General features: G+C 42.8%; 1 protein-coding gene across 3 annotated transcripts in view; it reads right to left on the reverse strand.

Annotated features, from left to right (window-relative positions):
• LOC147433325 (isoprenylcysteine alpha-carbonyl methylesterase ICME-like) overlaps positions 1-23,131 on the reverse strand; it is a 68,052-nt gene that overhangs the window by 25,066 nt on the left and 19,855 nt on the right. Inside the window, exon 10 of one of the 3 annotated variants that reach the window (XM_086492929.1) lies at positions 20,678-21,153. The exons of the other annotated variants lie outside the window; for them this stretch is intronic. Coding sequence (XP_086349055.1) covers positions 21,048-21,153 — 106 coding nt within the window. The 3' untranslated portion in view covers positions 20,678-21,047. Of the gene's footprint in view, positions 1-20,677; positions 21,154-23,131 lie in introns of those variants that run through there. 3 annotated transcript variants of the gene reach the window in all.

Consider the following 23,131-nt stretch of genomic DNA (forward strand, 5'->3'; position numbering starts at 1 on the left):
ACCTGCAGAAAAACACAGCAGGCTGTAATTCGCTGTTCCGGATCGCTTTTAGCGGAGCGAACACGCCTACGCGTGTCCCAAGGGCTCTCGCACACAATGGGACAGTTCCCCTGTGAATTGGACGAGTTTTCAGGCGAGAAAACTCTCCGAACTCGCAATCTTTCGCGATGGAACTGTGCATACCTGTGGGAGATTAGCAATTAGCTAATCAGGTTCCTGTTCAGAAGGCTCTTGCCTTTGCAAACGTGCATAAACCCCCAGAATTGCACATGTTTATCTGAGTAGCCCAACTAGTGGGGCATTACCATATGTGCCAAAGGGGGGAGAGAGATGCACGAGAGCAAATCATCGCTCTACGAAGGCAAGCTTTGTCACAAGGCGGGCACCACATGCCAATAGAAAAGAACAGACTGAACAACTTTAAGCACTTCAAATAACAACTAAACTGAAATGGAGAGAGAGACGACACGCGACACGGAGTGGCGAAATTCCACCCCATAGAGTATTGGCCCCAAACCTTGGCGCCCCTATCGGTATTTCTTTATATTGCATCAACACAATACAAGCCGGTACTCTAGACTCTACCCCTTCTTCAAGAAGCATGCCAGAGAATGAGCCCTAGCCTCATATTTAAAGGCCCTTGGCCTGAAAAGCAGTTACAGTAAAAAGCCTTTAAAACTCAAAAGCTTCTAGTTCAAAAGCAAAGCCAAAAAGCTGCCAGCGCAATTTACGGAAATCCGTAAAGCCTGCCACGTCATCATGTCAGCGCAATTTTCGAAATTTGTTTGTTGCCCTTAGGGTTAGGGTTAGGGTTAAAGTTTTTGCAGTTTTAGGGTTAGGGTTTCCAGAATTAGGGTTTAGGCCCCTCGGCCACATCTGTAAGTTGACTCCATTCTTTAGGCTTTGACACGTCAGCAGTTTGTTACAAGCTTTCCATTAAAGTTGTAGACTTGCGCCCACTACTCACACACACACTGTAGGTCACTTAGTGTGTTAAATTCAACCCCTCTCTCAAATTGGGCGCCTCCTCTTGCTGAGGTGTCCTGCAGATTAACCTCCTCCTGCCAAGTGTCCAGTTTGCCTCTTTGAGTTAATTCCCTAGTTCCCACTCACTTATAAAGTTGTAAGTGACTTTCTGAGTGGCCCAGATTTCGTTTGGCGGGCACAGGCTTCCATACTCATCAGAATTCAGTGCTAACTGGCCCAACTAGTCCTAGACTGACCGACCCAGACTCCCCATGTGAGAAACCTATTCGACCGCAGCCGTTTCACACTGGCCATGCAATGTCCACTTGCACCTTTTCAAGGGTCCCGGGGAAACAAGAAATAAAAATAAATAAAAATATCTAGTACTTATTTATTGAAGGCAACAAAAAAAATACACCTCCTGGTGACAGGAGACGCGGGTCCCCGGTGACACATAGAGGGGGGACGTGAGCAGGGGACCCCACACCTTTTTTCTAGGGCTTTCAGAGTCTTGAGCTAATAATTTGGTATTTATGAGTGCAAAACCCACTTTTTCTTTCCAATCTTGTGCTTTTAGTGTTGTCTAGTATAGAACAAGTTTTTTTAAACACGCGTCCCCTAGCCCGTCCCCCATCCCCTGCTTTGCCACGTCCCCGTCCCCAAGACCCGTCATGTCTCCATGTGACTATGATTTAAAGGCCCTAGGCCCAAAAGCAGTTTACATGAAAAGCCTTCAAACTCAAAAGCATTGGGTCTAAAAGCAATGTCCAAAAGCTGTCACCATAAATCACGCAAATCCATACAACTGCTACGTCAGCATTGTCAACGCGTTTTGCAGAAATCTGCCACGTCATCAGATCTGCGCAAGTGAGGGTCTAGCTTTATTTTCAATTCCTTTGTCACTTGTGCCCCATCGGACGGGGTCCCATAAGTTGGTAGAACTTCTTCTTCTGTTGTTGCTTGTTCTTCTTAAGGTTTAGGCGCTTTGACAGGGACCTACAAGTCGGCTCCGTTCTTAAGTGGCTTGACACGTCAGCAATTTGTGACATCCCCCCTTCTTGAAAGAGAGTAATGGTCCGCGATTACAGCATATCTGCAAAACAACTCAAGTTAGCTTAAAAATTTTCGAGGGACAACCCCAGGGACAATCAGTTTGCTCTTCTGTTTGTTAAGCAGTTAGCTTCTCCTCTCGGCTCTTTTGTTAAGGAGTTGACTTCTCCTTTCGGCTCTTTTGATCAAGGAGTTGGCTTCTCCTCTCGTCTAGATTAGAACTCTTGATATTCCGGCGTAGTAAAATTTGCCATCACACCCAGACTGCACTGATCTTTTACATGTGTCTTGATACACTAAAATTACATACCCAGGCAATCTCATCCAATTAGGAATATTCAGTGGTTGGCACATCACAATGCAACACAAATGCTCACATATGCATGTTACAAGACACAACAAACAGCACCGTTGAGCACTCCCCTGAGACAAACAGTCTGCAATATGCAGCTACTCAACGACTACCTCGTCACTCCTCCCGCAAATAACCTAAAAAGGTCGGTGCCATGAGCTCAGAGGACTGTACAACCAAACGCTCCCCAGGCCGCAGTCTGCGTCGTTTGGAGGTTCAAGCATACCACCAAACGCTCCCCAGGCATCAGCCTGCGTCGTTCTGAGGTTTTCTAGCATACAATGAAACGCTCCACAGACATCGGCCTGCGTCGTTCCGAGGTTTTCAAATATACAACGAAACGCTCCCCAAGCATCGGCCTGCGTCGTTCCGAGGTTCAAACATACCAAAACACTATTTCTCACTTCTCCACCCTCGAGTAAAATCACCAATCAATGAAACCAGTATTAAAACCAGAGTCACATTTCAAATCGGCACCAAGACAAGTTCAAAAGAGATACCATCCATTTCAAACAAATTTCAAACAAGATCAACAAACAAGTTCTCAAACAGAACTCAAACTTAAAAAGCAATCTCAACATCAGTCGAGCTCGAACAGTCGACTGACTTTCCATCCTAAAACCTGCACCAAAAATTAGGGTTAGGTTCCTTCCATAAGGTCGTAGCCGACAACAGCACGATCCACAAGCCATGACAAGCAATGTTCCTGTGATAGTGATGATAGTCCCAAGACTTGGCAATCACACTCGACCTTCAAGGTTATATAAGACACCTACTGAGAGATGTCGAGAAAATTCAAGTTATAATCTACTAGGGTTTCCATGGCGAGCATTTCAAGATACCCCACTTTGCCAGAAGTTGCATTCCGAAGGAACATGTCAGAAACCATATAACTTTGGGCAAGAATTTTCTTGAAAAGTCCTTGGAGTGTGCGGCTTGGCAGCTATAGAGATCGACATTTGCATGGCACTGCCTCTGAGAAAAACAGCATCTCGAAACAAATCTTGGATCCTTCTATTGCAAGTGATCTTTATGGCTTATGCCCTATAAGACATGAGCGGTGAAGATGGGATCACGCCTGATGCGCGATGAAGTAAGGGTGGGAGTGGCTAATAAGTCCGTCGGAGCACGAAACTAAAATTTCCAATGAAATTTGGAAGTGCGATCTTGCTCTGTCTGCTCTTTGGTAGGACCGGTATGCTTTCTAAAGCACAGGGTCGGAGCACGAAACTAAAATTTCCAATGAACTTTGGAAGTGCGATCTTGCTCTGTCTGCTCTTTGGTAGGACCAATATGCAAAAGCACACGCCTGATGCTCTGATACCACTGTCACAAGACGAGTACCACGAGCCATTAGAAAAGAACAAACTAAACAGACTTTTAACACTTCAATAACAATTGAACTAAAACAGAGAGACGACACGCGACACGGAGTGGCGGAATTCCACCCCAAAGAGTATTGGCCCCAAACCTTGACGCCCCTTTCGGTATTTCTTTATATTGCATCAACATAGTGCAAGCCAGTACTCTAGACTCTGCACCTTCACCAGAAAGCATGCCAGAGAATGAGCCCTTAGCACATATTTAAAGGCCCTAGGCCCAAAAGCAGTTTACATGAAAAGCCTTCAAACTCAAAAGCATCCAGTCCAAAAGCTGCCAGCGTAAATCACAGAAATCCGTGCAACTGCCACGTCAACACTGTCAGCACGTTTTGCGGAAATCTGCCATATCATCACATCTGCGCAAGTAAGGGTCCAGCTTTATTTTTAATTCCTTTGTCACTTGGGCCCCATCGGACGAGGTCCCATAAGTTGGTAGGACTTCTTTTGCTATTGCTTGTTCTTCTTAAAGTTTAGGCCCTTTGGCCGGGACCTGCAAGTCGGCTCCGTTCTTCAGTGGCTTGACACGTCAACAGTTTGTGACAGATGACCATACAAGCAAGGTATGGGTCTATTTCATAAGGCAAAATAGTGAGGTATTTATGCACTTTCAGAATTTCAAAGCTATGTTTGAGAAACAGACTGGAAAACATGTTAATTGTATGAGGTCACATGGAGGAGGAAAATACTTCTCCGATGAGCTCAATGGTTTTCTGAAAAAGCATGAAATTCAAAGGTAGTTTTCATGCAGGTATACTCCGTAGCAAAACAGTGTTGTTGAGTGGAAGAACAGGCACATACCAAAAGCTGCTAGAACGTTGATGAATGAGAAGAACGTGCCTCATTGTTATTGAGTTGAGGCTATTGCTACATGTGCTTACATTACGAATAGGATAGCTACTACTGCAGCGCATGATATAACACCAAAAGTGAGGTTGTGGTGAAAAACCGGATGTATCACATTTTAAAGTATTCGGATGTATTGCTTATGTGTATGTGTCCGATGAGCGGAGAAGTGAGCTTGACCCGAAAACAAAAAAAGGTGAGTTTATTTGCTATTCCCTTTAGCAGCAAGAGTATTACGTGTTCCAATCCTGTCGTGAGTAAAGTTAGGGTAAGCAAAGATGATGTTTTTTATGAAATGGCAAGTTGGTATGTTGATGTAAAGGATGATTCAGGGACTTATATAAGAGAGAATGTGTCTGTAACAGACTTGGACACTCCAAGTCAAAAATCAATCGCGACAGCACCAAATAACCACTTCAAAACAATTCACAAATCACAATAGATTTGCACTGGCCCGGCGGAGTTCCGTGCCTAGAGATATTGGCCCCAAAGACTGGCGCCCCTTTCGGTATTTCTTTTTATATTAATCAGTTCAAAGTACAAGAGAGTGGCTAGGGTTTCACTCTCAGACTCTGCGTCCAGATGCTATGAGAAGTGAGGCCCTCACCACTAATTTAAAGGTTACAAGGGATGCCCAAAAGCAGAGCCCCAAAAGCTTTTAAAAAATAAAAAGCATCAGTTCTCTCTCTCTCTCTTAGAGTCTCTTTTTTTTTTTAAAAGCAAGTTCTCTCTCTTTCTCATGGCGTAGAGAAAAAGCAAGATTCGCGTCGCTCGTCATTAAAAAATAAATAAAAAAATAAAAATAATTTTAAAAAAAATCAGCCTCCGCGATTTCCGGAAATTAGGGTTTTTAGCAGAAATTAGGGTTTCTATTGTCCGCCACGTCATCCCTCTTGAAAGCATTGTAATCGACCGCGATTACGCCTGCAAAACCGACAAAATCCATAAACCGTCTTAGCAGACACTGACTGTTAGTACCTACGTACTAGGAACACACATCTAGCACATGTACAAAATCGACAGTCACATCACACGACATCACAGGACATCACATGACATTCAACATTCATTCGGATCTTAGACCATGATTTATCGGCAATGTAGCTAGCAATGGACCTCATCGATGTCCGATTGACTAACCCCTATTGCAACCATGTCTATTCGAGATCAATCAGACCAAAATGCTGCTAGGTCCTCCTCCTCCATCCACTTCGCATCAAATGCAGGAAAGTTCTTGAACTAAACCAAGAACCGCCTTCGGACTTTACCTTTCTTCGTATCGTTATGTACCAAAATCTGTTCATGAACAAGGATCTCCTCGTTTTCTTCCACTTCGGGTTGCTCATCAGGCTCCCTATCATCAGGCACAGCACCCTTAACAGGTTTCAAGAGACTCACATGCAATGCATTGTGAATCCTCCAAGTATCTGGCAGTTTCAATAGGAAGGAGACATCATTTATCTTGTCAGTGATCTGGAAAGGTCCGTAGTATCGCATACTAAGCTTTGGAAAAAGCCTCTCCTTTCCCTTTTTCTTTCGTAGGCGTGCCTTCTCAAAACGTAAGAGCACCCAATCATCCTCCTTCAATTTCGAGTCGCGACGATGGCGATCCACTGCCTTTTCGTGTCGTTCTTGAGACCCCTGCAAAGTCTCACGAACCTTGGCAAAAGCCATATCCAAATCTTGCGAATATTCATCCGCTTCAAATATCTAATCTTCGTGCTCAAGAAGGATGGAACCTTCGCAGCACTTTCAACAATCTCACATGGCGTCTTCCCCGTCGAAGAGTGTATCGTGTTATTGTAGGCAAATTCCACCAAAGGTAAGTTCTTTTCCCATTAAGTCTTCTGATCCGAGATACAAGACTTCAATAAATCTAAAATCATTGAATTGGCAATCTCAAATTGCCCGTCAGTCTGCAAGTGGAACGATGACGAGAACTGCAACTACGTACCAATGTTCTCCCAAATTGCCTTCCAAAACAAAGCCCAAATTGGCATGAAACCGGCCTGTACTTTCAAAAAGGTCGGTAGACTTTAGACTTAAACCTTATTTGCTTTCACCCATTTAATTTGTCGCCCACCTTACCTGTACTTTCAAGACACAACAAAGGGGAAAGGGATACAGGCTGCTAGAATGCACCTGTATAAGAAGACCGACACCAGATTGGCCCCTAAACTTAGGCGCCCCTTTCAGTATTTCTTTATTGTTCAAAAGAGGGAATAAACGCCGTGGTTCCCTACAAGCTGCCCCGCACAAACTTGGCTGAATTTCAACTGTTCCGGCCCGATTTCGGCAACATAACTGTACTAGGACCCTTCACAGTCTGTATTCCCACGCATTGAATGACTTTCCCGACGCATACGGACACTTTGCCGCCTAAAAATCTCCCAACCGGTTGCCCAGTTGACTTCACGGCAGAGTAAGAAAATGTTCTCCTTGTCATTCCGGAGGTAATGACGCAAACACATTTTCAGGTCCCAAAATAGCAGTTCCCTAAATTTTAGGAGATGCTGCCATTGTATCTTTCTAGGACATCTGACCCCCTTTGTACACTACAGCCACACCCAGAATTGAATGTGGCCTCTGTAGCAAAGGATTCCACTTTGGCTAGTCAATGACCCCACTTTGGCTAACCATAGTCTTTGTCCAACCTTAGTGCTCTCTTGCCCTCAGGCCTGGACTCCCTATGGACAGTTCCACACTAGCTATGCAATGCAGGGCAGTTAGATTTCCCGAGGGGTGTTTCCAAAAAGTGAAAGTAAATAGATAATAAGAAAGAAATCAACAAAAAGGATAGATAGTAGTCACACGCTGGTGACATACCCCCCTCTTGAAATCTCAAACGTCCTCGTTTGCATCTATGTCGTACATGCTGACAGTCAACATTGATGTATTCAACACCTGTCGACATATGTACGACACATACATGCTCATTGTCAACCCTGGTGGATTCAACACCTCGTCGACACATGTATTGCTTGCGTGTGAACCCTGTCCCAATGACATAGTGGTAGCTTCGCACTCTGCCATTGCTTTGAGTCACTAACTTTCCAATGACAAAATGGTAGGCACACATTTTGCCACTGTCTTTTAGTACACGTTGGGCCTAGTAACACTTTCGAGCATACCCAAACCGACAGTTTAAGAATGCAGTTACACATGTACCCTTTAATAGAAGCAATTATTGTATCCTTGACAAACTGACAAGAAATACTCACTTCTATAGCACTAACCAAACTTTTAGACATTCCATAAGAGCAATTACCAAACTGACAATCTCTACAGCTCTAACATTGATGTAACATGTACTTGATTTGAGCTCACTTTAAATACCATGTACATCATTTGTTTCAGAAGCCATTGTCACATTGACAATCCATGTAGCTTTGAAACTCAAGGGGTCAAGGTAGGTTGCAGATCGAAGGCTTCAAGGTAAAGTGATAACACAGTTGGTGACTCTGCAAGTTCACTTTCTTCCATCCACTTAGCATCCATTGGTGGATAGTTTCTGAACTTTACCAAGTAACGCCTAGCAACCTTGCCTTTCACTTTTCTTTCTTTATGTGCCAAAATCTGTTCGGGGACCAAGATCTCGTCAAGTTCCTTGACTTCCGGCTGATCTTCAGCTGGCATATCTTCTGGCACATCACCCACATAGGGTCTGAGAAGACTCACATGAAACGCATTGTGAATCTTCCAACTGTCAGGCAATTTCAACCTATATAGAACATTACTGATTATGTCGCACACTTGAAAAGGCCCATAGTAACGCATGCTGAGCTTTGGAAACAGTCTTTCCTTGCCCTTCATCTTCTTTAACCTTGCCTTTTCAAAGCGTAGAAGCACCCAATCACCAAGTGAAAATACCACTTCACGACGGTGACGATCAGCTGCTTTCTTTTGCTTTGCCTGAGTCTTTTCCAAGGCCACTTTGACCTTCTTGTACATTTCATCCATGTCCTGAACATACTTATCTGCTTCAAATATCTTGTCCTTTGTATGCAGTATGGGAGGAACTTTCTTGCCACCTTCAACTATCTCAAAAGGTGCCTTGCCAGTTGATGAATGCACTGTATTATTGTATGCATACTCCACCAACGGCAAATACTGCTCCCACTTTCCTTTATGCTCTGACACATAGAGCTTCAACAGATCTAGGACAGTAGAATTTGCCTCTTCTGACTGCCCATCTGTTTGAGGATGAAATGACGAAGAGAATTTGAGCGTGGTGCCCATATTCTCAACCGAGCCTCTCCAGAACAAACTTGTCATGCGTGGATCACGGTCGCTAACAATCGACTGTGGCATGCCATGATACTTGAAAATATTGCTCATAAACAAGCGTGCCATCTGATCTGGCTTTATCTTCTTCTTGACAGGAATAAAATGAGCCTGCTTGCTGAATCTGCAAATGATGGTCCAAATACCATCGTTTCTTGTCTACGTTCTTGGAAGATCAAAGATAAAATCCATAGCAATACTTTCCCATGGTTTATCTGGAATAGGTAGTGGTTGCAATAACCCTGGTGCCTTTTGCCTATCAAATTTGACCTTCTGGCAAATTAGGCATTCTCGCACAAAGGCATCCACATCTCTTCTCAATGTAGGCCAGTAGAAGAATGTCTCAACCGCTTTAACTGTAGCATCGATACCACGATGCCCTGCATACGGTGGGACATGACTCTCTTCCATAACTTTGCGTCGCAATGGCTTTGTGACACACAATCTGCCATGCATCATCATGAACCCATCTTTGAGAAGATAGTGTTCATGACGTTGTCCATCCATTAGCTGCTCGAAGACCCTTGCAAAATCTTCATCATTTGCATATTGTTCCCTCATATCATCAAGTTCATGATGACAAGGAATGACACAGCTGAAATTTGTGGCTTCCTTGACAAGGCATCAGCCACAACGTTCTTCTTGCCTTCCACATGCACAATCTGAAAGTGGAACATGGACAAGATATTTGCCCATCGCATATGCTTCTCAGATAACTTTGCCTGTGTCAAGAAGTATCGCAAGGTCGGATGGTCCGTTTGGACAACAAAGTCTGCACCTAGCAGGTAGTGTTTCCAACTTAAGAGCGCATTAATCACAGCCAGTAACTCTTTCTCATAGACTTGCATGGTCATCTCTGGCCCTTGCAAAATTCTGCTCTCATAGGCTACTACCCTGCCATCTTGCATTAGCACTGCACCAATGCTACTACCACAGGCGTCACATTGGACCACAAATGACTTCTTAAGATCTGGCAACACAATGACCGGATCTGAAGTCATCTTTTCCTTTAAGAGATTAAAAGCTGAAATCTCTTTGTGTCCATCTAAAGGTGACTGCCTTCTTTTGAAGAGCATGTAAAGGTGAAGCAATCTCAGCAAAATTTCGGATAAACCTTCTGTAATAGGAGCATAGTCCCAAGAAGCTTCGGACATCGTGCACCGTCTTCAAATTTGGCCATGACTTGATCGCTTCAACTTTTGCAGGATCCATTCTGACACCATCCTTTGAGACAATGTGTCCCAGAAAGTGAATCTCTTCCAGAAAAAATTCACTTTTCTTTGCATTGACGAGCAACCTATGACTGCGTAGCTCTTTGAATACAATGGCCAAGTGATGCCTATGCTCCTCTTCATTCTTTGAGTAGACTATCATGTCATCAAAGAATGTAACAACAAACTGCGGGTGTGGACGGAAAATTATGTCCATCATCCTATTGAACGTAGCAGGAGCATTTGTGAGACTAAAGGGCATCACTAAAAATTCGTAAAGGCCAAACGTCGTTCTAAAAGCAGTCTTGTGCACATCCTCTGATCTAATGCGGATCTGATGGTACCCACTCTTTAGATTTATCCTGCTAAACATAGTTGCTCCTTCTAATTTGTCCAGAATATCATCAATTCTAGGTATAGGGAACCTATTCTTGATGGTATTCTTGTTCAGTGCACGGTAGTCGATGCACATACGCCATGAGCCATCTTTTTTCTGCACCAACAACACTGGAGAACAGAATGGAGATGAACTGGGCTGAATCAGCCCCTTTTCTAACAACTCTTGGACTTGGCCCATAATCTCTTTCTGCTGAGCCGCACTAACCCTATACGGAGGCTTATTTGGTGGGCTACTGCCTGGCACCAAATCTATCGCATGGTCCTCGGGTCTCTCTGGCGGTAATTGAGACGGTAATGAATCGGAAAAACAGTCACTATACTGTTGTAAAAACATTGACCTTTCTTTATCTAGCACAGATAAATTTGATTCATCACAATCTGACACTTCACGTGCAAAAACCAAGTACGCAGAAAGATGCTTTTTCATTACAGAAGTAATAGCAAAAGCTGATACAGTGGGAATAGACTCCCCTTTAAGCTTTACATCAAGAATGTGAGTCTTTTTCCTGCTCTGTACAGTGATCTTTTTGTTGTAGGCATCCATGATTCCCTGTACACGAAATAACCAAGGAATACCTAACAACACATCACATCTGTCCAGTGGCATGATGTAAAATTCTTCAGCATCTACATAGGACTGGATATGTAGGCGCAACTTTCCGATGATGGGTGTCACAGCCTCTGTATAACCAAGACATGCCAAACCTGCCTCTGCTGTATACCCCATCTCTTCAGGTCCGATTCCCAACTTTGAAGCCAATTCTGGGGAAATGAAATTGGCTTTGGCACCCGGATCAAAGAAGATAAGCACTGTTTGATCCCTGACCTTTTCCCATGCTCTGCAAAGCTCACTTGCATCTGAATTTGGCTTGTCGCCCACCATATCTGGCACTAGACCATCCATGGGCTTCTTTCCTTTCTTGTCCTCCTTGTCTTCAGAATCAGCTGGCCTTTTCTTTGTAGGACAATTGTAAGCAATGTGGCCAGGCTGCTCACAGATGAAGCATTTGTTTTCTGACCTCAAGACCTTCTTTTGCTCTTCCGACTTGCGAGGAAAACATCTTTTCCATTTCTTCGCTGGTCCCTTTTCTGATTCAGCCGTAGCTTTGTCTTTCCCTGCGTTGGCTGGCTCCTGAGTCACTTTCGGAGCCTCCTTAGGAACATACTTCTTCGCTGAATTTTTCTTGGCTGTTCCTTCCTTGACGTCAGTATTGAATTCACAATCTTCTCCCTTGAGCAAACCATTGCCAGTGTTTGCTACCTCGATGAGCTGTGTCAAAGTAGTGACTTTGGTCTTCGTGCAATATTTTCTCAATCCTTTGGGTAGGCCACAACAGTATTTTTCAATATGTTCTATCAATGGCACAAACCTATAGGAAGTTACTGGAAGTAGAGCTTTCCAAAACTTCCGATTGTAGTCATCCAGATTCTTGAAAGTGGCAGCATTAAGCTGGTGCCATTCTGTCATGACATCTTCTTCAAAGTCATCAGATAACCATGCTGCTGCAAAAATCTGCTTGAAGTAAATCCATGTGGACGGAGCTTGCCCTTGCAGCAATAAAGTTGTCCACCATTGTCCCGCATTCCTTGTCAAGAAAGTGGCTGCCTTGCGGACCTTTGAAGCCTCTGTAAAGTTTCCCCCTGCATAGGCCTTGTCAAACTGCTGGAGGAATGAGAGAGCCTTCTTCCTGTCATCAAACCATGTAAAGGTCGTGAATGTCACACCTTTGCCACCTTCTTTGTACGGAGTTTGCCTCTCCAGCGGCGTTAAGTTGTCATATGGAAGTGACTGAAACATGGGAACACTGTTAGGGTTCATTTGTGTTCCCTAACCGCAATTAAGTTGACCTGGAACTGCCATATTTGGCTGCTGATTTGTAATTCCAGCCATACCAAAATTCGCCTGTGGCATACCAAATTGGCCCTGAGTGCTCTGAAACCCTGGCAACATGCCCGTGACACCATACATAGGGTTAGGCATCATCGTTTGAGCACCCCCAAACACTGTTCCTTGGCATGTAAAATTGATTTCCAGGTGCATGACCAGCCGTGCTCTGGAATACCGATCAACCTCCAAAATAGCCAGGGTGTACTGAAGGTGGTGGGAAGACTTGTTGCATAGCCTGTAGGTTGCTTCCCTGCCCATTAGAACCGGCTATAGGCTGCTGAAAGGTGGCTGGCTGAACTGGTACAGCTTGAAAGACTGGCATTTCAACCACCTGTCCTTGTACCTTAGGCACAGGTTGTGGAGACTGCATGTTCTGCGTCAAGTGTACAGGTGTTTCCATTGACTCTGCAGTATGAATCACCTATGCTTGAGCCTTAACAGGCTTTTGAATATGATCCAGTGACCCAACTTGCTGAGACAGAAGAGGAGGTTGCAGAAAGGCTAAAAACCTCGGGTTCTGCATTACTTGTGTGAACGTAGCCACAGCAGTAGCCAACTCGGTCCTGAATATATCATCATCCGTCTGTGGTGGTCCTAAAGACTCACCAACTTCATGTGTCTGTTGACCCTGCGAAGAGGAAACCTCTTCAGTCACATCATCTCGTCTGTCAGCCATGATTGCAATTTCCTGTGTCTGGTCTATGATCCTCTGTGTCTTCAAGCCCAACCTGACCAAAGCTCACTTCTATGGGAAAAAGTGATTTAATCCCATCGATGGAACCATGAAACCGGCCTGTACTTTCAAAAAGGGCGGTAGACTTTAGACCTTAACCTTATTTGCTTTCACCCATTTAATTTGTCACCCACCTTACCTGTACTTTCAAGACACAACAAAGGGGAAAGGGATACAGGCTACTAGAATGCACCTGTATAAGAAGACCGACACCAGATTGGCCCCTAAACTTAGGCGCCCCTTTCAGTATTTCTTTATTGTTCAAAAGAGGGAATAAACGCCATGGTTCCCTACAAGCTGCCCCGCACAAACTTGGCTGAATTTCAACTGTTCCGGCCCGATTTCGGCAGCATAACTGTACTAGGACCCTTCACAGTCTGTATTCCCACGCATTGAATGACTTTCCCGACGCATACGGGCACTTTGCAAAACCTGGTGAGAATCTGTAGCACACTGAATTCTCTGTTTTCAGCCCCGAAAATACGCCAGATCACCTGTACAACGGTCCCCTCGCGTCCCCGAATCTCCTGGGGGTATTAGGACCATTTAGGGCCAAAACCCTAAACCTGCAAAAATACACAACAAGCTGTAATTTACTGTTTCGGGCTCCGTTTCGCGTGCCGGTCGCATCCGTAGCAAGTCCTCGAGCTCCCGCACCTGTAGGGATACTTGCCCTTTGAATCGGACGAGATTTCTGGCGTGAAAACTCTCCGAATTCACCTGTACCTGCGGGGGATTAGCCGCTAGCTAATCCAGTACCTGTACAAGAGGCTCTTGCCTCGGCAATCGCGCATGAACCCACACAACTGTACATTGGTCAAATGAAAAGCCCACTAGAGGGGCATAACATACTGCCATAGGGGAGAGAGAGGGCAATGCGTAGCGTGCAAGGCATCACTCCTGGCACCGCACTGTACATAGGAGGGAAAGGAAGCACTCCATAGCTCTTAACTTGTGACAAAATCTGCAAATGAGCCTCTCCCAGCTTAAAATTCAGCGCCACCTTCTCTTGCATGAGGAAAGTGCACCAGAATGTGCCACTTGGCACATTTACAAGCATTTTCCCGTTTCGGGGTTGCCGCCTAAAAATCTCCCAACCGGTTGCCCAGTTGACTTCACGGCAAAGTAAGAAAATGTTCTCCTTGTCATTCCGGAGGTAATGACGCAAACACATTTTCAGGTCCCAAAATAGCAGTTCCCTAAATTTTAGGAGATGCTGCCATTGTATCTTTCTAGGACATCTGACCCCCTTTGTACATTGCAGCCACACCCAGAATTGAAATGTAGCCTATGTAGCAAAGGATTCCACTTTGGCTAGTCAATGACCCCACTTTGGCTAGCCATAGTCTTTGTCCAACCTTAGTGCTCTCTTGCCCTCAGGCCTGGACTCCCTATGGACAGTTCCACACTAGCTATGCAATGCAGGGCAGTTAGATTTCCCGAGGGGTGTTTCCAAAAAGTGAAAGTAAATAGATAATAAGAAAGAAATCAACAAAAAGGATAGATAGTAGTCACACGCTGGTGACAAAAAGAGCTCTAGAATCTTTCACAATAAGCATTGATTGTATCTTTCTTGGTCATCCGAGGATGGTTCCAAGCAGCTCGTACATCTCGTTCATATTCTTGAGTCAACCAAGAAGAAATAAAAAGCTTCTTAAATTTCAGCCATTTAACTGGCGCACTCTTGTTAAAAGAAGCGTGGACCACAAAGTACGAGCATTCCCCTTAAGGTAAGTGGTAGCTCTCCGAATCTTGGAGTGCTCTGAATAGCGTCCTCCCGTGAAAGCGATGTCAAACTGCTGTATAAAAGACAAAGCCTTCAAAGCATCTGAGTATCCTGAAAAGTATCAAACTTGATCGAGTGGCCTCCTTCCTTAAACTCTCGGACTTTCTTGCTTTTATCTTCGAGAAAGTCATACTCGTTGGCTGTGTAAAAATTCTTCTTGTTCGCATAAAACTTTCCGTCATCCGAATCTAAGCTATCTGTAGACGAGTCCTCATTAGAACTGTCAGTCTCTGGGCGAGATGTAGCCTTCTTTGCCTTTTTTCTTGCCCTTTCCGAAGCTTTGTTTCTTGCTTCGCTTTTTACCTTTTCTGTCTTCTTCGCTCGAATCCGAGGAGCTAGAAGAACTATCAGAAGAAGAAGAAGAAGAAGAACTAGGTAGTCCTTCAAATCGAACACGCTTCTTCTGTTTCTTTGCCTTGTCAAAAGTCGACTGACGACCCAAATAACCTGGAAAGTCAGCGCTTTTCTTCTGCTTTTTTCCGTGCTTTTTGGCTTTCTTTTGCGCGTCAAAAAGCTGAGCAATCCGTGCATCAACCACGTTCTCCAGTTCCTTCTCCGTATATTTTCTTGGAGGTAGAAGGTTTCTTGAGAGCGGGTTTCGGGAGTGGTGTTGTGATTCTCTGCCACTCCATCTGTACCTCTTCCAAAGAGGTCTGGTTCATATATTTTGCCATCTTCGGGTCCTTGGCAAAATTGAGCATCATCTTTGTTGCATCGCCGATCAATTGGCGACGCTCCATCTCTCGCCGCTCCACCTAAGTAGGCCAAGGCGGGCCATACTCTCTGCCGGAATCTTCGTTGTGATCCCTGCCCGCATCTCCAGATGCAGAGGGAGTCAACTGATCATTGCCCGAAGCCATAGGTGCCGCGGGAAAAAAAATTCGGGGATCGGATTTCCCGTAGAAGAGAAATCAACCGTGCTCTGATACCACTATAACAGACTTGGACACTCCAAGTCAAAAATCAATCGCGACAGCACCAAATAACCACTTCAAAACAATTCACAGATCACAATAGATTTGCATTGGCCCGACGGAGGTCCGTGCCTAGAGATATTGGCCCCAAAGACTGGTGCGCCTTTCGGTATTTCTTTTTATATTAATCAGTTCAAAGTACAAGAGAGTGGCTAGGGTTTCTCTCAGACTGTGCGTCTAGATGCTCTGAGAAGTGAGGCCCTCCCCACTAATTTAAAGGTTACAAGGGATGCCCAAAAGCAGAGCCCCAAAAGCTTTTAAAAAATAAAAAGCATCAGTTCTCTCTCTCTCTTAGAGAGTCTCTTTTTTTTTAAAAAAAACAAGTTCTCTCTCTTTCTCAAAGGTTACAAGGGATGCCCAAAAGCAGAGCCCCAAAAGCTTTTAAAAAATAAAAAGCATCAGTTCTCTCTCTCTCTTAGAGAGTCTCTTTTTTTTTTTTTAAACAAGTTCTCTCTCTTTCTCATGGCGTCGAGAAAAGGCAAGATTCGCATCGCTCGTCATTTAAATTATTTTTAATTTTTTTTAAAGGCCTCCGCGATTTCTGGAAATTAGGGTTTCTGCTGTCCGCCACATCATCACTTTGTGACAGTGTCTACAAAAATACAAGTGCCTAGTCACAAGTTTTGAGTGGCCCGCAAGGGTCACTTAGTGCAAGTCATGGTGAGAAGCCATAGAGTAGCAGGTTGCATAAAAGAGTGAGTTTTACTAACTTTTCAAATGTATCAAGAAAAGGAAACGAAAAAATTGATAATGTCCCTAAGCTGCCAAATTTGAGTGTACGTCATGATGATGGTGATAACATTGGTTCAAAGCAGAGTTTAGATGAGAAGTTTGGCAAACTCCGAGTGCAAGAAGGATGCAAGCATGAAATAAGCTACCTGGAAGTGATCATTGACTATGAAAATCTGAGAGAGTAAGAAATCCTGCGCACAAGCTGACTTATGACAATTATGTAGCTCGCAATTGTGCATATATAACAAAGATTACGAAGGAGGTAGAACCCACTTGTTTTGAGGATGCTATTAAAGATGAAAAACGGCAACAAGCTATGGATGATGAGGTGTCTGTCCTTGATACAAATGGAACATGGGAGTTGGTACCATTATTAAAGGGGAAGAATCTACAAAATAAAGCACAATGTTGATGGCAATGTGATTAGGTACAAAGCAAGGCTTGTGTATGGGATTGATTATGAGGAGACATTCAGCCCTGTAAATAAGATGGCTACCGTCTGTTTGTTTATTGCAGTGGCTACAGTTTTAGGATGGGTGTTGAAACAAATGGATGTAAAGAATGTTTTCTTGAATGGCATCTTGGAGAAGATTGTCTTTATGAAGCAGTCACAGGGTTATGTGAATATGAGGCTACGTGATCTTGTATGCAGGTTAAAGAAAGACTTATATGGGCTGAAGGAAGCACCTAGAGCTTGGTATAAAAGGATTGTGTGGCATTCCTTCTCTCTTTGGGCTTTGAGATGTTTGATGCAAATAATTCATTGTATATGCAGAAGAATGAAGCAGGAAATATAGTGATATGCATCTATGGATGACTTGATTGTTGAAGCTGATAATGTAGCTGAAAAAGAGGATATATGAACCCTACTTATATAAGAATTTGGGATAAAAGATTTGAAAGATTTGTGTTACTTTTTGGGCATTGAGATTATTCGCACACAAAAGGGTGTATGCTGGTCACAAAGACAATATGCTTTAGATATGTTGATAAAGTATATTATGGCTTATTGTAAGCCTATTGAAATGCCCTTGGATCAGAATTTGAAGTTGGGGAATTATGTAGGCCAAATACTTGAGAATACTAGCATTGACAAGAAGATTGTGGATAGTTTGATTTACTTGACTATCTCAAGTTTACACTTGAGTTACACAGTTAGATTGGTGAGTCAATTTATGCAATCTCCCAAGATGCCACACTAAGATGCAGTGAGTCGCTCATTGCACTATGTGAGTGCTACTTTGAATAATGCACTCTTTTATAGGACCGATGTTGAGTTGCAGCTCTATGGTTAGATAGATGTGGATTTGGCTGGTAGCACATATGATCGCACGTCTATCAATGGATCCATATTTTCGCTTGGAAGTACTACTATCAAATAAAGTAGCAAAAAGCAACATGCGGTTGCTCTATCGAGTACAAAGGTAGAGTGCACGGGTGCTGCAGTGGCGGCATGTGCGGTATCATGATTGGGATTGCTACTTCCGGACTTTGGACTACAAGTACAGAGGCTGGTTGTCATCTATTGTGAAAACTTTAGCAGCATACAATTGGTTCGAAACTCAGTGTTTAACGTGAGAACGAAGCACATTGAGGTGCATTACCACTTCATCAAAGAAAGGATCTTCACAGGCGACATTGACCTTACATACATGGCGACAGATGACCAAAGCCCTTAGAGCGTAGAAAGTTGCGGCAGTTTCGAGCGATGCCTGGCATACGGAGATGGCGTTAAGCTTGAGTAAAAGTGTTGAGAGGTGTCAAGCTCAACACTACTACTAGATGACTATCCCCGGCAGTCATCATCACTGGTGCACCTTTGTGGATACGCATATCTTCATCAGTGATACATACTACAACTGAACTACATCAACTCGGTCTACCTATTAGAGTGATGGCACACTTTTCCATCCAGCTCACTCACTAGCAGTTCACACTAAACCATTGTACTAGTTTCCCCTTATGTTATACTTTCCCTTTTTATGCATCGTAATCTTTTTATCTTGAGCTAGTGTCTACCTCCGCCTGTGGGCCCTCTGGTGTGTCGGATAAAAATAAAACTTTTTATCTTGAGTTAGTGAAGAAGAAGAAGAAAAAAGCTTTCCTCCATCTCTGTGTATGTGTGCCCTTGCAAGAGCTCAAGCTCTCTCCTTCTCTTATCTTTTAACATTGTCCAACGGAGTAGTTGAAACTTGAGGAAGCAATCGGGGACGTAGTACGACGACAAAAAGTATTGACAGTGAGTACCTCTCTACCAACCCTACGTAGCTCCTTGAGGTGGGGGGTGCTAGGCCTCAGGACGAGGAGGAGGCTAGGTAGGGCAGTCTCTCACGATGTGCCCAAAATCATGGCATTTAAGGCACTCATCCGAGCAACCAGTGACCACCAAGCGCTACAAATAAAACCAGCCTGTAGTGAGATCTCAAAGTTGAACTGTGTCCGAAAAATGAGTATTAGGGGCATACACTTGTATCTAGGGCGAGCCAATCTTCGTAGCCAGTGAGCCTAATATAACTACGCCCCACCAAGCGGCTACGCCAGTAAGAGAAACAGAGAGACATATCGAAAGTGATAGAAAGGAGAGAGTGACTATAAATCGAGGGATCCACTATTGGCGATCAAACTCCTCAATGTAAAGTCTAGTGTCTAGCGCTCTACCAACAAATGGGCCAAGCCACAATAGGAGAGTGACTAAAAAGAGACTCGGAACAGCCTCTCGTCCGAAAGCTATACCAAAAAGATACCACGGTCGAGCACGATGAGCTCCAAAATGCTCCCCTCGAAAACACCAAGTGCAGACTGAAGCCACTCACAAATCGTGGTGTGTACGACCATGCACCCAACAAAAGTACGTCCCAAATAGTATCAGATGGTTGACTCAATGCTAGCTCGTACGTCCTGGTGAAAGGTGAAGGAGTAGCCATTGTGGCATCCGATGCTGCTGTATATTTTGACAAAAGATACTAGTCGAAAGTGTCGAAAATATCGACTCCAGAGAAGTAACACAACGGTCTCTCTCTCTCTCTCTCTCTCTCTCTCTCTCTCTCTCGCTAACCACTACGAGCGTGAGCTGAGTGTAAGTTCAAAAGGAGCTTGCAAAACGTGAAAGCACCTACCTTCTTCATAAGGGAAGGGGTGTTTCAACTTCTCAAAGGAAAGGCCACAGCCTTGACACATACATGCATGAGAAAGCTGCTAAAGTACCAACACACAGAACAAGTGTGAGGGCTATGGAATGATAGACATACCCAAAAGTAGTTAGTGCTTTAAGGAGAGGTTGCATGCAGGAGGCTAGCAGCGAATTGGAGAGGCTTAAAGGCAGCGCTAAACTCAAGTAAGCAAAAGCCACATCAAAAATTTGGTAACCATTAAGGTCCTTGTCATGCTCGGGCGAGCCATGGCACGCTCTTTTTTGGAAGTGAGACCAGCCTTGTCACTATCTTCGGGAATGAGATCAAGGGTGAGAATCATTCAACACATATATCTACAAAGGAGGATCGTTGATTTTGACGAAATGCAAAAAAAGTAATCTTGGGTAGAGGGGCAGTGAAATGTTTCTCTATGTATCTAGTATAAAAAAGAGAAGAGGGGCAATCATTTGCAAGAAATTTGTAGATTCTCATCAGATATCATATCTTAAATCCTCGGATTCTAACCGTGACAAGTATCATGTAGCTTTTGTACTGGCTTGTCAATACCCGAGATTACTTCGCCAGAACTTTTGTGGTGCAATCTGTCCCGAGATTACTTTGCCATGTACTCCATGGTACATTTTCTTAAAAAGTAATCTCAAGTACCCGAGATTACCTCGCCAGGTACAACGTAATGTTAGATACAACATACCTTGTCGACTATCTAAGTGATTACCAAGAGAAACTTCAACGAATTGACATAACATATTAAGAGATACTTCAATGACTTTTGATAGTAGAAAAGCATTAGAAAATTTAAGGAAGAATCACAGAGTACTCATAAGCTTTACAAACAATGAAATCAATGTAGACCATTGTCATAAGTACAAAAGTGAAAATCAAAACAGACAAGTACAAAAGTAGAGATCAAGGATGACAATGCATACGTACAAAAGTGGAGATCAAAATAGACCATTGTTATGACTACAAATGGATTGTTTATGTGCTAATTTTATTTAGGTAGAGTACTCACAAAGTACTCTACTCTACCTAAATCACAGAGTACTCATATTCAAAGAAGAATCCTTGAACTTTACAAGTAGTGAAATCAATGTAGACCCTTGTTATAAGTACAAAAGTGGAGATCGAAACAGATCATTGTCATAAGTACAAAAGTAGAGATCAAGGTAGATCATTGTCATAAGTAGAAAAGTGGAGATCAAAGTAGACTATCGTCATAAGTACAAATGGATTGCTAATTTTATTAGGTAGAGATGAGGCGGCGCGTGCTATGTTAGCATGGAGCGTATCCATCCTTAAAGGTCCTCTTTGAGCTTCTCTACGTCTTCATGTGTGAACCACTTTTTTCTCAATTTCTTGATCTTTTGTACTCTAGAGCTCCCATGATTAGATACCTCATAGCTGCCATGACATAAAATTCACATTCATATCCATGTGGTTGTGGTATCTATTATCAAACAAAAAGGCTTAAATACAATCCATACATATGAGAAACCACACAAATAAAATGTATGATACATCGATAGTGTCAATGTAAAAAGTTGTACGGATATTTTTCAACTCTTCTTTTATCATTTCATTAAAGCAATATTCACCATAGTGTGCAAAGACTATATACAAGAGTAATATATAATATACAATGATTGTCTACTTTACTTACGACGACGAATCTGACATAACAAATATGATATGGCGTACCTCTCTACATGAGTAAAATAATCATGAATTGAGTGCATGGATTGTAGATCAAAATATAAAACAGCACTTTACCCAAACGATAAACCCGACAAACGACATATGTGACCATTGAAAAACACAATCAATGTTCAATGTGACTTGCAACAACAAAAGATCATTCAAAGCAACCACAAAAACAAGCAATCTAATGAAAAGTACATTATGTCATACCGATCAACAATGGTTAAAAAGATAAAGATTTAATGTGCTTAGTCAACCTTTTCAAAAAAGTTTATTATCGTCAAACGATGAGATTTTGAGAGCATGCATTGGAGGATGTAAAGTCCATCCATCTAGTTTAAAAGTTAGCCCGCGACGTATGTGACAAAGTGTGGTTTGTTGATAGCTTATGGTACTCCTGCGTGCTCTCAAAACTTTATCATTTGGCGATGATAAACTTTTTTGAAAAGATGGATTTGGTACATCAAATCCTTATCTTTTTGCCCATTGATGATCGGTATGGCATAATGTACTTTACATTAAATTGATAGTTTTTGTCGTTGCCTTTATAATCTTTTGTTGTTGCAGGTCACATTGGACATTGATAGTGTTTTTCAATGGCCATATACGTCACTTGTCGGGCTTACTGTTTGAAAAAAATATTGTTTTATATTCTGATTCACTATCCATACACCTAATTCATGATTATTTTCCTTATGTAGAGAGGTACGCCACATCATAATTAATATTTCGGATTCGTCGTCGTAAGTAAAGTAGACAATCATTCTATATTAATATTACTTTTGTATAGAGTCCCTGCACACTACGGCTTTAATGAAATGATAAAAGAAGAGTTGAAAAATATCCGTACAAGTTGTTACATTGATACTATCGAAGTATCATATATTTAATTATTTTAATGTTTTGTGTGGTTTCTTATATATGAAATTTTTTCATACTTTTCTACAGTGAAAAGTCATTAAGTATCTCTTGATATGTTATGTCAATTCATTAAAGTTTCTCTTGGCACTTAGATAGTTGACAAGATATGCTTTATCTGACATTATGTTGTATCTAGCGAGGTAATCTCAGATACTTGAGATTACTTTTTTTTTAAATATACCATGAAATACCTGGCGAAGTAATCTCCCGTACACGAGATTATTTTTTATCAGATTGCACCACAAAAGTCCTAGCAAAGTAATCTTAGGTACTGACAAGGTGATCTCGCGTACCCAAGATTACTTTTCTATGTCTTGCAAAAATTTATGAAAGACAAGCCATTACATGAGCTACATGATATTTATCATAGTAAGAATCCAAGGATTTAAGATATGATATTTAATAAGAATCTACAAGATTTCTTGCGAATGATTGCGTCTACCTCTCTTTTTCATACTAAATACATAGAAAAACATTTCACTGCCCCTCCACCCGAGATTACTTTTTATACCTGAAATGACTTTTCTTACCCGAGATTACTTTTTTCGCATTTCGTCAAAATCAACGCTCCTCCTTTCTAGACGCATGTGTTGAATGATTCTCACCCTTGATCACATCCCCCTTGCCCGTGTTAGATAGTCACGAGATGAGGCCAGTGCTTGGTGTAACACGAGACAATATCAAAAAAGGTGACCTCACCCACCAGAAAATTAACTTGAGCCAAATGGCAGACTCCCTCGCTTTCACGAACCTTCCTAGG

Source organism: Adiantum capillus-veneris, chromosome 20 (assembly GCF_014529385.1).
Source record: "Adiantum capillus-veneris isolate H3 chromosome 20, ASM1452938v2, whole genome shotgun sequence".
NCBI lineage: Eukaryota > Viridiplantae > Streptophyta > Polypodiopsida > Polypodiales > Pteridaceae > Adiantum > Adiantum capillus-veneris.